Here is a 14268-nt window from a genome sequence, read left to right on the forward strand (position 1 = left end):
TCAGTACCTTTGCTTGTATCACTCCTCCCTTCCAGTCACTTCCTCCACCAACCATCTCCCCAACTAAATCAGACGCCATCTCTTCCCACACCTTCTAGCCCAAGCTCTCCCTTCTCTGATTTCTCTATCAGTTAAAACTTTGTCACATAACAAATAAGCTAGCCGTACAGATAACTCCAGGACCTCTGACCCTGAGCAGTGTAGAAAGAGAATAAGCATCACTAGGAAAGAGCAGAGTCCAACTCCCAGGTCTCCAGTCCACTAAACCAGTTTCATTAAGAGCAAGTGTGGAAATCTGTGCTGAAGGGTAAAGCCACACCCTGCCCCATTGTGACATCCTTACCACAAGGTTGGCTCCAGACTGGTACATTTCATAGGGATAAACAATGCGTTCGTAGTGGGAGCGTAGCAAGGAGCCAATATTTTTGCCTGGTGGATAGTTGAGGCGCTGGGCTACCCGAGCCCACCGACGGTCCTTGCAGATAGCTTCATAACCACCTTCCTCCACCACAATCTGAAAAAACAAGTAGGAAAAGACATGGATGTGCCATGTGCATTTATATGTGAGGGAGTAGGCCTGTAGAAAGGGCAAAAGGGCAATGAGGGCAACTCTAGTCCCTCACTTCACTGGGGGCTAACCCCTTATCACAACCTCAAATTGCAGCAAGAGATTCCAAGATGTTCTGATGACAGCTTGTGTGCTACCAAGCTGTGCCCCTTCCATTGCAGCCTAAAGATCTAATATCCAAACTAAGGGGGCCCCCAGAGTATCAAGGATATTGGGGTTTGGTGGGAGGGGTGCTTGACAAAAACCTGTTCTTACTTTGCTGAGACTGTAGAGGTCCAAGATCCGCCGTTCTACATTGGGAATCTTTAAGGAGGAGCCCTGGATTTCCCAGAATTTGGCAATCTGGTCCAAGTAGTTCAGTTTCACTCTCGTCTGGGCCTGAAGAAGAAATGGCTCAAAGAGGCTGGCCACCCCCTCCCACTGACCACTATCTTTGGGTCCAATCTTAGGGGAGAACAGAGGAATACAGCAGTCCACACTTTCACTACCCAGGGTTTCTCCCAATGAACCGGATCCCAGACTCTAGGCAGTGCTTAGCCCCACCTCGCTCTCATTTCTTTCGTTTTTGTTTTTTTGAGATGGTCTTGCTCTGTCGCCCAAGCTGGAATGGAGTGGTGCAATCACGGCTGACTGTAGACTTGACCTCCTGGGCTCAAGTGATCCTCCTGCCTCAGCCTCCTGAGTAGCTGGAACTATAGGCGCACGCCACCACGCCCGGCTAATTTTGTATTTTTTGTAGCAATGAAGTTTCACCATGTTGCCAGGCTGGTCTCAAACTCCTAAGCTCAAGCAATCCATCCACTTCGGCCTCCCAAAGAGCTGGGATCACAGGCGCAAGCCACTGCACCCAGCCACCTCTCTCTCATTTGTCACCTTCCAGTCAATCAGAGAAGCCCAAGGTCCCAATAGAGAGGGTCACAACTGCCAAAAGCTTTAGATATGTCCTCTAATCTCCCTGACAAGGTCATGTGAGTATTATCATCTCCTATACAGACGAGGAAGCAGAGGCTCAGAGGAGTTAGGACACACAGCAAGCATCAAGATATTTTGGTGCCAAATAATTTGAGCTTTGGCTCTCCCTCTGCTACTGATTTGCTATGCTGCCTTGAGCAAATCAGTTCCACTGTGGACTCCTTTTTCCTTTTACTAATAATTATAAAAGGAAAATAACTGCACAGTCCACTTACCCCAGAGGGGTAGACTTAATGAGGGGACCAGTGAAGATCCTCTGCAGATTTCAGAATTATATCTAAGCTCTAGGCATGTTTCAGAGAAAGCAAGCTCCAAAAAGGCACATGCACCTCCTTATGTACCACCAAACTTGTTCCATGGTGGCTAAAGGGTGAAAGTGCATGCTATAACTATAGACAGAATGGCCTAGAACTAAGAGATGGTATATCAGAGTAGCACTAGCACCTGGCCAACCCAGGACCCAATGTGGGCCAAAGAGACTAGGAACAAGATATGTATGATGCTTCCCTCAAATCTCAGTAACCAAGAAGGACTCCCATAGGCCCCAAGTCTACAACCTCCTCACTCCAGTCAGAGAGCCTGGTTCTTGGAAGAACTAGATAGTCATTACCATTCACTATCTTGCCCTGATCCCATTAGGGGGAACAAAGACAGCTCTTTCCATTTCATAGTTGAGAAAAACTAAGGTCTATTTGTAGAAAGAAACAACCTACAGTTCCTTGGCTGTGAGAACTCTCAAAGGGCAAGGAAGTGCTCCTTCGACCTCAGCCCCTTAGCTTTCTGAAGTTGGCCTCATCCCTGCTCCTTCTTATTAGTCAGCACTCCCTCTACAGAAAACCTGCCCTTGTGTCATGCTAGGCAACATCTTGCCCAAGCTGTACCCCTATAAACCTGACAAGATATATTTTTCTTTTCTGAGATGGGGTCTTGCTATGTTGCCCAAACTGGTCTTGAACTCCTGGGCTCAAGCAATCCTCCCACCTTAGCTTCCCAAAATGTTAATAGTGCCGAGACTGAGGAACTCTGGTCTAGAACACAAGTGAACTTTTAGGGTATAAGTATTCAGCTGGGCCTGGGCCTAATGCCCCACCCCTTGGACATCTATTAAGATTTGTGGGTACATAATAATGGGGGAGGGAGTGGCAGCATATGCCTAACCTAGAGCTGCCATGGAAAACTCCAGGATCTTACGTGGAACTGGCTTTAGAGAACCTAATCTCACTACCCCAGGGCATTCTCAAGCAGGAAAAACCCCACCTGTCCATGAAAAGGGCCTGGACTTCCTGTACAGAACAAAAGGGAGAAGGAAAATCCTACCTGCCTGACCCCTGGCCAAGTCTCTAACCATTCCAGCCTCCACAGAGCCCAGTTCTTGTGTTGTTCTGCCCATCTACCCAAACTCCCACCTTACCAAGCACCCATGGAAGCAAAGTAGAAAGCACAGGGCTGTGGATGAATTGGATATATGAAGCCACATTCAGCTGGCCAAGGAAGAAGGGGTATCAGCCAGTTCCATATTTCCTTTTTGTTGACTCAGCTAGGGTAGGCTAGTTTACAGGGGAGTTTCAGAAGTAGCAAACCTTTGTGAGAAAGGGATATATGTCCCCAGCCTTTGGGCTATCAAATCACAAATGCTAAATGCCCCTGGCTCTTGGTTATATTCAGAGCTCTAAAGCTTCTTCCACGCCCTGGGCACACTAAAGTAATGCAATTTCACAGAAGAGAGAATAAAGTCCTAGCTAGGTAAAGTACCTCAGCCAGAGAAACTATAAGGGAAGTGGGATTAGAACTCAGGTATACATTCTCCCAACCCCACCACCAGCTCCTAGTCTTCTCACCTCTAGCTCATTCAGCCTCTGGATTCGGGGGGTAAACCTGAAGTTATCCACTTCCACAGCAAAGGGTGGCTGCCAGTCCTGAGAGGGTAGAGAGGGGAAAGGGACTTGAGTTATCTCAGCATAGTGTAAGACCGGAAGTCACCAAAAGCAGCTCGGAATCCCACTGGCACCTTCCCAAACCTGTAGCCACTCCAGACCCTTTAACCTGCCAACATCCTACCCAACCACCCACCCCCACCTCCCCCCAGAACTCACAAGAGTCTAGCAGCCCCCTCAAGTCCGCACCCAAGGCCCCATGCACATGCCCTAGGAAACTTCTCCTGAGTCCCACCCAACAGTACAGTGCCAGGATTTCAAGAAATTAAGAGATGGAGCCTCTGTTTTGTTGACCCTAAACCTTCTCCACACCCACATTAACTCCTTATCCCCTAGGCACGTGCTGTAGGACACACAGGCCTGGGAGTACTGGAAAGCACACAGGATCTAGAGTCAGAAGATATGGGTTCATGTTCTAGATCCGCTACTTACTAGCTATGAGATTTTAGCTTTCTGAACTTGTTTTCTCATCTGTGAGGTGGGAATATGAACTCTAGCCCTGGCTTCCTTGCCAGACCAATATGGAAAATTAAAACTAGTTTTCAAATGAAAATGTTATTCAAAGGAGTCATCGTTATGACCTGACATCTAAGGCTGACCACACCTCACAATACACATGCAGGGTAGCTCAGGTCCGATTGTGGCAGGACGTAAAGGTTTGGGCCTTTAATGTTTGTTCTCTCAGTTTAAAGGGCCTGAGATAGACACTGCAGGGAAGAGCAAGGAACAGGGAGCAAGTATGTGTATCACTCACCCAGTCTGGAAGGCTTCCTGTAGATCCTCTCTCATACACCTGCCTGGTACAGGAAGAGGCAGGGGAGGAAGCCCCAGGGGGTGGGGGTAAGTGCTGGGATGCCTGACTGTGGTGGCAAAGAATGGGAGGATTTGGGGAGGGAAGTCAGGGAAAGATCATGAAAGTGGGAGACACTCTGCTCTGCCAAGTTGGAGCTTGCTGTGTCCTGCCCAAAGGTCAGCTGTGAAGAACCCCCTCTCCAACACCCCTTTCCAACCTCCTATGCAGTCCTCTCCTTCCCAGAGCCCTGGCTCCTGCTGGGGTGGCGAAATGAACCTAAAGTAACCTAAACCAATGCTCTCATTTTATAAATGGGGAAAGTGAGGCTCAGAGAAAAAAAGTGAAATTTCCAAAATTACATGCTGAGTTAGTGGTGGGGCCAAGAACCCATGTCTTCTGACCTCTGATCCAAGGCCTTTGCACTACACCAGACATCAGTGTTCATACATACATGCATACACGTGGGCGGGGGGGAGAGACAGTGAAAGAGAAGAAAAACTGTTGACCTCTTCTGCACACACACTTTTAGAAAATGGGCTAGAGGACTCATATTTTGCATGCATACACAGACCACACTCCCCTGCCCCTACCAGCCAAAGCAGGTGGCAAACATCTGGGGCTCAGTAAGCAGGGACAAAAAAAAAAAAAAAAAACCAGGCAGGCCAAAATGGTATGGCTCAAATCCAGACAAGCTCCCCATGCCCTCTTGCCTCTCATCAGGATAGGGCACTCCCCTCAGCACAGGTAACCCAGCTAAAAAGGTGCTCAAACCCAAAACTCCGGGCACCCTTCTTTCCTGCTGAATCAAGTTCTAGACAATCAGTGCAACATCAAGCACCTGACAGGAAATGGCAGCCCTGGAATGCTACGGCAGGAGCCATGGATGCAACAGATACCTGGGAAGGCCCTGCAAACCGCCTGCCTTCATCTCCAGACTACTGTATGCCAAATATATGTTGGTATTACTGGGATGTGGTGATAAAAAAAAGGCTGGCTACCTGATGAAGAAAGCAAGATCCTTCCAAACTCCACTGGGTCTACTCAGGGTACCCACACTCTCCTCCCACCCATCTTTCCCAAGCGTAGCAGTCACCTGCCCAGCAATTCAGGCCCCAAACCATCCTTCCTCCAGCAAACCTCCAATTCCCAGGTACCCACCCATATACAGGTTCCCACCCTGGGCCCAAGCATCACTTGAGCGAGTACTTCAAACTTCAACCAGAAGAAGGCCAGCTGCCTAAAGGTGGCCTAGGAGCTGCCATAGAGAAGGAAAAAACAAAACCAACCCAGAGAGCCAGGTATCCTGGATTAGAGAGAAGCACACTGTTGAGCAGTGAAAAGGACGGCCTCCTGCTGGCCATGCACACCTGGGACATGTCACTCTTCCCCTTCCTGATGCCCCAAAGCAGGGTAACAACACCTACACAAGGCCAGCCTGCCTAAGTCAGTCCAAGATAGAAAAAAGGAATTCAGGCCTCAACTACCCCCTACGTCAGCTATGCCTCTTTTTCCCACAGGCTTGCCCAACCACTTCAGGGAGTGCCTCCTTGAGGCTGCCCAGGACTCCTGCCTCTCCCTTCCACTAGCCTTCCTGACCCTCTACCCACTGCCACTCCCTCACCATGGACAAGGATACCTCAGAAATCTGTGGCCAGACTCCAAGAAGGAAGAAATTCGCTTACCCAACACCTCCTAGAGGATCTATCTGAAACCATCCTAGATCTGTGGCTGAACACCAGAAAGCACCAAGTTGGATAAGGAGGCCTGTGGTGCCCTCCTCAGGTGGGAATGAAGCTTCCTATTCCATTTCAGCCAGGAGACACCCACTCAAAAACACCCTTTTCCAGCAAAGCTCAATTTCTGCCCTTGGAATCCCAACTGATCACTGAACATTATCATCACTTTTCCACCATACCAGCAAGGCAGCAGCTTGCCCTAGCCCTTGGGAGACTTCTAGCCTGAAGCCAGGCCTAGGAGGAAAGCTATGGCCTTTGTTGCTGACCCCTGGCAATCATGTTCCAAAAGGGACAGAATTCCATGGCTCCATTCTGTTCTGCGGGCCCAAGAGTGCCCTATCCTCTGGGATCTCCTACATCCTGGACCAGAGGAGAGTAGAAATCTTCTGAGAAGGACTCACACCCTACCACCAAGCTGACCGGTCCAAACATCTCCATAGGAAGTCAAGTCTGCGGGATGATGTGCAGAAAAGGCCTTGACATTGCCTTCAACGAGGAAAAGAAGAGGACAATTCCCTGAACCCACCTCAAGGGAGACAGAGCAATCCCTGTGAGACTGATTTCCTGACTGGTCCAGCAGGCCAGGATATTATCATAGATGAATTGGCCTGGCAGGGTATGAGTAAATATGAGTCAACCTACATAGGAATAAACCAATGACCACATCAAACACCCTCACAGTCACAATAATTACCACTTATCTAGTGCGTACTACATACAGACGCTACCTAGTTTAATTCAATCCTCTAAATAACCATTCCTGGGATCCATTTCACGGGCTCAGAGAGATTACTTCTACTTTCCCAAGGTCACACAGCTGCTCAGCTTCAAAGTGGAGTTTTGAACTCAAGTCTGTCTCCCTTCAGGACTGCGATCTTTCTATTAATACTATACTATGCTGCCTGCCTTAAAGGAAGTGATGACAACAGATTGGAGAAACGTCTTATTTTTACAGCCTCGACCTAGGTGGCCCGGGCTAAGAGATGTGCGGGGTGCCTCTCTGTGAACTCCCTCCGGCCCACTAGGAATCCCTGTCTTAAACCAGGAGTGATTCTGAAGGGCCGGGGTGGGGGTGGATCTCTGACTCCAGGTCACCTGTGGGCCTCACACCACGAGAGGACCCCTGGCCCAACACCCTTTTTCCGATCCGCGCCGCAACCACAACGGTCCCAGCCACCCCCTCTCCCCACCTCGAGCTGCCCTCCACCCCAGACTTCGCCGCTGGCTATCCTACTGCTTCATTCCGTCTCGCCGCCGGCGAAAACCGGCCCCGGGGCTTACCGCGGGTGGGCGGATCTTGCAAATGCCCGATTTCTCTGCGATGGGCCTGATTTTCGCGATGTAGCCAAGAGGGTCTCGGAACTCGGCCCAGCTAGGCTCGAACACCGGGCACTCCGGTGGCGGTAGGAAATCGTCGGACCCCGGCTCCATGGTGGGCCCGAGGTCTGGGCCAGGGATCGGGAGGCTTGGACCGCCCTTAAGGACTCATGGCGCCGCCGCTGTTTGAAGCCGAGGCAATGCTCGGAGGCTAGGCCCTAAGCGGGACAGCCGCCGCCCGCCGAGGGCCTAAGGGGGCGTGTGGCCGTCGTGCTCTGAGAGTCTCAGGCTGACTCTACTGCTACCGCCTCTTCGTCCCGCTCCGTTTCTTCCAAACTGTGTGGTTGCCTCCCCACTACCGCAGCCTTCGCCACCACAGTTACCTCCCAAACGCCGCGGCCTTCAGCGCCGCCGCCGCCATCTTGGTTTGTCAGCGTCTCCCCTCCCCACACCACAACAAACCGGATCCTTCCGCGGGGTGTCCTTCCGAGCGTCGTATACGTTGCGTCACACCAAGCCCTAGGAAACCTTCATATAGTGGAGACCGAGCTAAATAGGCTGGTATGGGTTTCTATTTGGAAGGGGTTACTCAAAAGTACCACCCCCGACTGAGAGAAAATAGTTCATTGCAACGGCGGAGGAACAAGATTGTAATTAGTTTGCCGGATCGTCTTTCCGGATGGACCGGCGGTGCACGTTTAAAGGCCAGTGATGCGCATGCGCGTTATGGAGACCGGAAGAGGAGCTGGTGTCCGTGGGTGGTGGAGTCAAACCGGCACTCCCTCGCAGACCTCAACTAGGTCGCTAGCCCCGCACCAGTGTTCTCTGTCCCTTCTCCCTGGTCTTAACGGTGTGGGCCGCGGAAGGCGGCTCTGGGAGCCTGATTGCAAAGGACCCCTTATGCTGGCCCGCGGGATGGGGGGAGATGTACTAGGCTTCAGCTCTAGACACTGACGCCTCTGGGGCTTTGAAATAAGGAAGGCAGGAAGCTGCTCACTCCCCGGGGATTATGGATTTTTAGGATTCTGAGTCCCAAGTAAAGGAAGGAAATCTTTATTTCATCCAAGGTTACAGGTAGAGAGATGGGGTTTCGATTCTTACCCCCCAAAAGTCACTGGGAGTCAGCATTTTAATGAACGCTTTCAACTGTTCTGTATTCACTTTTACCATGTACACATTTGTGGCATATACTCCTACAAAATAAGCCTGTGTGTATGTATACTTTAACTATTGGATGTTTAGCAACGGCGTATTTATCCAGTGTCAACTGTGTAAAACACCTGTTTGCCCATTTGTGAGCCTACAGTGCACTTACCAAACATCCGTGTACTTTGATTGTATTTATTGTGTATAGCCCCTGTGCATTTGGTACCAACTGTATGTACATTTAGTCCTATCGTGTGCATGTTCCTTGAGCAGTTTCTGAATAGGTTCATTGCAACTACAGTACTTTGAATGAGTATCATCAAACCAGTACTTTGTACATATACATCAGGCATCTACTGATTGGAGGATCATCTGTGTCATTCATCAGCTGTGGACCTACTGCATATAGTTTGAACACCTACTGTGCAAATATTTGAGTACTTGCGTACATGCTGATTAAGTAATTTTGTTTTCCCCATCAGACTATGAATTCCTTAAGGGCAGGGACCATGTGGCCTTATACATCCTTAGCACTTGGCATGTTAAGCAGTAAATGAATGTTGAGTAAACAAAAGAAAAATGAATAAATGTCCTTAGTATATATTGACTGAAAAATATGAATACTTTTTGCAAACATTTCCTGTTTAACATATTAAACATCCACTGTAAGCTCGAGGCAGGTAGGGAGTGTCATACCTTCGTGCAGTTAACTGTTCCTAATCAGATACTGTGCCAATTAGGTCCATCCTGCCTACTTCAGGACTGAGCTAAGGACATCCTGGCTGAGGGAACAGGGCACACAGGTAGGAGCTCATGCCCTGGGCTCAAAAGAGTCATGCCTTGCAGTCCCACCAGCTCTGCCATTTTCTAGTTTGTAACCTTGAACAAGTCCCAACTTCTATAACTGAAATGGGGATAATACATACCTTGCAGAATTGTTGTGTACTTGGCACATAGCAGGCCCTCAGTATCTGGTAGCTGTTATTTTTATTTCTGAGAGTCAACAACCAATATGCCAAAACTCATTAAGAATCTCCTTTGTGTCAGACACTGTGCTAGTGCTTTTGTATTTTTTTTTTATCACCTGAATGCTTATATTACCTTGAATGTTCAAGATCTTTATCCCCACTTGGCTCGTGTGGAGACTTGTCCCAAGTAACACAGATATTAAGTGACATCTTTCTAGTTTTCTAGGTGTCAGGGGAAACCTCAGCCCCTCTCCACCAGAAACACGGGTGGATGATCCAACTGAACAGCTGTCTGGACAGGAAGCAGGAAAACTAGGCAAAGTGATGCTAATCACAGTAATATCACTAGCCTCTCACATGGATAAGCATCTAATTGCCTACATGGCTAGTTCATACCAATTATTTCCCTTAATCTTTGCAACAGTCTTCAGAAAGATGTAGGTGAATTTACCCAGTCTGTAGATGAGGAACCAAGTTCCAGAAAGATTAAACAACTTGCCCAATGATACACAGGAAGTTGCTGACTCTGGTCAAATGCTCTTCCTGTCGTTTGCCCTCACCAGGAATGGAGGAGGTGAGGGAAAAGGGAGCTGCTGGGGTGGGAGGTAGAGTGGTGGGGCAGGGCCCAGTCCTTGGCAATATGGGGCATGCAGGGCCTGGAGCTTGGACTCCCCATCGGGCAGCACCCCCAGGCCACCGTGGCTGTGACCGTGATGGTGGTAGTGGTGGTGCGTGGAAGAAACAGATGAAAAGGAGGCAGAGGCCTGGCCAGAGAAGGGTGAGGAGAATCTAGAAGGTGGGAGAATACGGTAGATCTTAGGCCGAAGGAAGTTCAGCCTTTCCATCTAGAGGCTCAGGGAAGTACAAAGAGCATGAATCAGGAATCAGGAGGCCAGATTTTGGGTCTCAGCTCTGCACAGTCTTCCTACAGCCTTCTTTGAGGTCCTTTAGCCCAGACACACCCGTCCTGGAAGATTAAATAGAAATTATGTAGTCTTTGAAGCCAATGAGATAGAATTTATTCGTTTACAAATATTTATTAAATTTCTACTATGCACCAGCAAATTTTCTGGGCACTGGGAATATAATGGTGACCAAGACAGATGTAGTCTCTACTTTCCTGGAGCTGACATGCACCCACTGAGATCTGCCAAGTACCTCATCTTCCTGAGCCTTGATTTTCTCCTTTGTATAATGAAGCTAAATAATCCCTTCCTCACAGTGTTGTTAGGAGGATTAGAGATAATGATGACTGCCATTCATCAAGGGCCAGGTGCTATGAAGTAGGTATTGTTATCCCCATCCTACAGATGAGGAAACTGAAGCTCAGGGAAGTGTAAACTTACTCAAGTCACATGGCTAGTAAGTGGCAGGACCAGAACTCAAACCCAGGTCTGTCTGACTGCCGTACAATTCTGCCTGTAAGAGTCTCAGATGGTGCTCCCCATGTAGTAAGGCATTCAGGAAATGGGTTTGTTCCCCAAGCCATGGGTCTTGCTGGGGGACAACCGGAGTCTAGACACTGGGGACTTAAGAATTGGGATGCATCAGGAAACTCACTCCAGGCTGGGGGCTGGCTTGGCCTCACCCATCCACCCGGGAGACAGGGTCTGACATGGAGTTGGTGCAGAGCAGTGACTGGAAGGCTCGTCTGGGCTCAAAACCACACTCACCCCATTCATGTTTTGTGGATCAACTGGGCTGACACTGACTTTGTGTCTCACTTTTTTTGGTTTGTAAAATATGATCTCTTCCAGTTCTGAAGTAGGTTTAAGCTGTTGGTTCTGATTCCTAAATAGCTCTAGAATCCATCCCCTCCTCCTTGCCATCTTCCACTCCTCCTGTGAGCCTTTTACTGTCTCTAGCCTGGACTCTTAAAAGAGCCTCCTCAAGGTATCTGTGTGAACTCATGGTTTATTAGACAGAGACAGAGAAATATCGATGTCTAGTATAGAAATATAGATGTATAGTATGTGCTTATACATATACATAACAATAAAATGATTTATCCAAAGTAATGTTAATTCAAAATGAATTATGATAGTAGTGGATTACAACTCACTGGTTAAAATAAAAATCCATGACTCCACATTGATATAAGTAAATAAAGTGAGAGAAAAGGGAAAGTAGAATTCTAAATTATATAGAAGGAATGATGGAGCTAGAAATCATCAATGGATGCTCAAACCTTTGCAAAATAAAAGAGCAAGCTCTTAAAATATTGCTGTAACACCTAGTGCCCAAATCTTGGTTTCTAAATGTCATTCTCTACTAAAAAGAACCAGGGCTCCTTGGAAGGGCTCAGAAAAAGATGGAGATGTGCCACAGGACACAGGGGCTTAGAGGGCTTCCTACTGGCCAAATCTGGGGCTGTGAACATCAAAATAAAGAATGATGTTAATGGGTTATATATAACCCATTGAGTAAAATAAACAATCATTAAGTCCATAAGGATATAAATAAATAAATGTAGAAGGGAAAGCCCTCCCTTATAGTGGAAAGCCAACTAAGACATGCCCAGGCCGGGCGCAGTGGCTCATGCCTATAGTCCCAACACTTTGGGAGGCTGAGGTGGGAGGACTGCTTGAGGCCAGGAGTTTGAAACCAGCCTGGGTAACCTAGCAAGACCTCCATCTCTACAAAAAATGTTTAAATTAGCTGGGCATGGTGGTGTGCGGCTGTGGTCCCAGCTACATGGAAGGCTGAGGTGGGAGGATCGCTTGAATCCAGGATTTCGAAGCTGCAGTGAGCTATGATCGCACCACTGCACTGGGCAATGGATGAGACCCTGTCTCAAAAAAGAAAAAAAAAAAGACATATTGAAAGAATGATGGCATTTGAAAATCACCATTTGACAGCCTCAGCCATAATAATTGTTCCAGCGAACGCTAAAACTAGTGAGTAAAATTTGAGGAGTAACAACATTTCCATTCATGTCTCCACAAGATACTCATCCACTACAACGGGGAAAGTGGTAACTTTACAGTGCAGGTACTAGATAGCCCAATTTGTTATCTGGTCTTACTTTAGCTGCTGCTGAGGCCAGCGTGACAAATCTGTTGGCAACAGAGTAACAGGGAGTGGCTGGGGAGACCCGCCTGTCTCCACGCGGTGCCATGTGCTGTGCCCACCGCTGGAGCTCCAGCTTCCATTCCTTTCTTACGGTGCCACTAACACATTGCATTCTCTCGCATCTCCAGGCCTTTTCATGCGCTGCTCCCTCCCTCCCTTCTCTATCAGGCTAAGTCCTACTCGCCCTTCAAGACTACTCCACTAAAAGGAGCGGCTCCAGAAAATGGTGCCTGACCCCACCCACACACCCCAAGTTGGGTTTTCCCCTCCTCTGTGTTCCCACATACCCAGGGCTTCCTTCTGGGCCTGCACTTATTTTATCATCTTCACATTATCCCCACCAGGCTCTGTCCACTCCTGAAACTCTTATCCTACACTGTCTGACGTGGCAGCTACTTACCCACATGTGCTTATTTATTTACATTTAAATTGAATAAAATGGAAAGTGCAGTTCCTCAGTTGCACTAGCCATGTTTCGAGTGCTCAGTAGCCACATGTGGCTAGTGGTTACCGTATTGAACAGCATAGGTATGGGACATTTTGCTTATCACAGACAGGCCTATTGGACAGCACTAGAGAACAAACATAAGAACTCTGAGATGCTAGGACCTTTGTCCTTTGTTTTTGTTTGTTTGTTTTTGAGACAGAGTCTTGCTCTGTCACCCAGGCTGGAGTGCAGTGGCGCGAGCTCGCTCGGCTCACTGCAACCTCCGCCTCTCGGGTTCAAGCAGTTCTGTTCTTTGTTATGTGTTGTCTGTCCCCATCTGCATCCCCAGAGAGATTGGCAGCAGCACCTTTGATGTAAGAATAGTCAGTGGGCTTGCTGTCTTTGGGTCCTCAGAGAAATGGGGAGGTGAGGAGATGAACTACCCCCTCCACAGTCTGGACAGTGCATTTCTGGAGGGGTGGAGGGAGTGAGGAGCATGGACAGCCCAGAGCTGGGACTGCAATGAGGACTGGAGGAGAAGAACTTAGGAAACAGTTGAAGGAAGCATGAGGAGCTCCCAGAGGGGCCCGGAAACTTGGTACACAGGTTGCATCAATCAATAAATCAACCAATGCAAAGATATCTAACTCTGAGACTTAGAACCATTCATTCATTCATTCGATCAACAAAATTTTAGTGCCATCTGTGCTGTGCCAGGCACTATATGGGGCAATGTTCTGGATGGAGATGATTCAGACCAGTGTCACTCCCAAGCCACTTAAGGCCTGGTGGGGAAGGATCTCAGAGTATGTGATGAAGGGCACATTTTGTGAAGGATGGGTTCTTCAAGCCCATCTTGCAAGGGTTGGGAAAACCTTCATCAGGGATGTTGGGGGGAGTATTGTGGCAGGGGGGAAAGGCACAAGTAAAATGCTGAGTTTGGAAAGTACACAGAGGCATTTTTGGGGAATAGTAAGTGGATGGCCAATGTGTGGGTGAGGAATGAGAGTTAGGACCACAGAGATTGGCTGGGCCACCTTGTGGAACACCTCCCATGTCAAGATAAGGGGTTTCTGTAGGTGGCTTACTGTGTGTCTGGCATGAGGTAGGCACTTCACATGCATCTGTTAACTGTCCTGCAAGGTTGTTATCCCCATCTTACAGGTGGAAGGCCAGGCTCTGAAGGGCTAGGTGACTTGCCAAATGCAGCACAGGCAAGTCACCGAGCCAGGATTTGAGCGCTAAAAGCTGAGCTTTGGAAAAATGCAACCAGAATCAAGTTGAAGGTGGGGAAATGATCGTGCAGCTTGGTCCAGCAGGGAAGAAAACTAAAAA

At 48.4% G+C, this 14268-nt stretch overlaps 2 protein-coding genes across 19 annotated transcripts in view; both read right to left on the minus strand.

Annotated features, from left to right (window-relative positions):
* KDM5C (lysine demethylase 5C) overlaps window positions 1-8038 on the minus strand; it is a 49253-nt gene extending 41215 nt beyond the window's left edge. For 9 of the 18 annotated variants that reach the window (XM_024927292.4, XM_055106461.2, XM_014343457.5 and 6 more), the window contains exons 1-4: window positions 7285-7992; window positions 3379-3456; window positions 824-946; window positions 344-514 (exon numbers count right to left, since the gene is read on the minus strand). In XM_024927292.4, the coding sequence (XP_024783060.1) occupies window positions 344-514; window positions 824-946; window positions 3379-3456; window positions 7285-7434 (522 nt within the window). In that variant the 5' untranslated portion in view covers window positions 7435-7992. Of the gene's footprint in view, window positions 1-343; window positions 515-823; window positions 947-3378; window positions 3457-4228; window positions 4330-7284 lie in introns of those variants that run through there. The other 9 variants (XM_057301101.2, XM_057301100.2, XM_034950318.3 and 6 more) reach the window with 7 other exon arrangements.
* A 347-nt stretch (window positions 8039-8385) lies between these two features.
* The window catches only part of IQSEC2 (IQ motif and Sec7 domain ArfGEF 2), a 95537-nt gene continuing 89654 nt past the window's right edge, over window positions 8386-14268 (minus strand). Inside the window, exon 16 of the mRNA XM_055106466.2 lies at window positions 8386-10401. Within this exon, the coding sequence (XP_054962441.1) occupies window positions 10360-10401 (42 nt within the window). The 3' untranslated portion in view covers window positions 8386-10359. The remainder of the gene's footprint in view (window positions 10402-14268) is intronic.

Source organism: Pan paniscus, chromosome X, assembly GCF_029289425.2.
Source record: "Pan paniscus chromosome X, NHGRI_mPanPan1-v2.0_pri, whole genome shotgun sequence".
Lineage (NCBI taxonomy): Eukaryota > Metazoa > Chordata > Mammalia > Primates > Hominidae > Pan > Pan paniscus.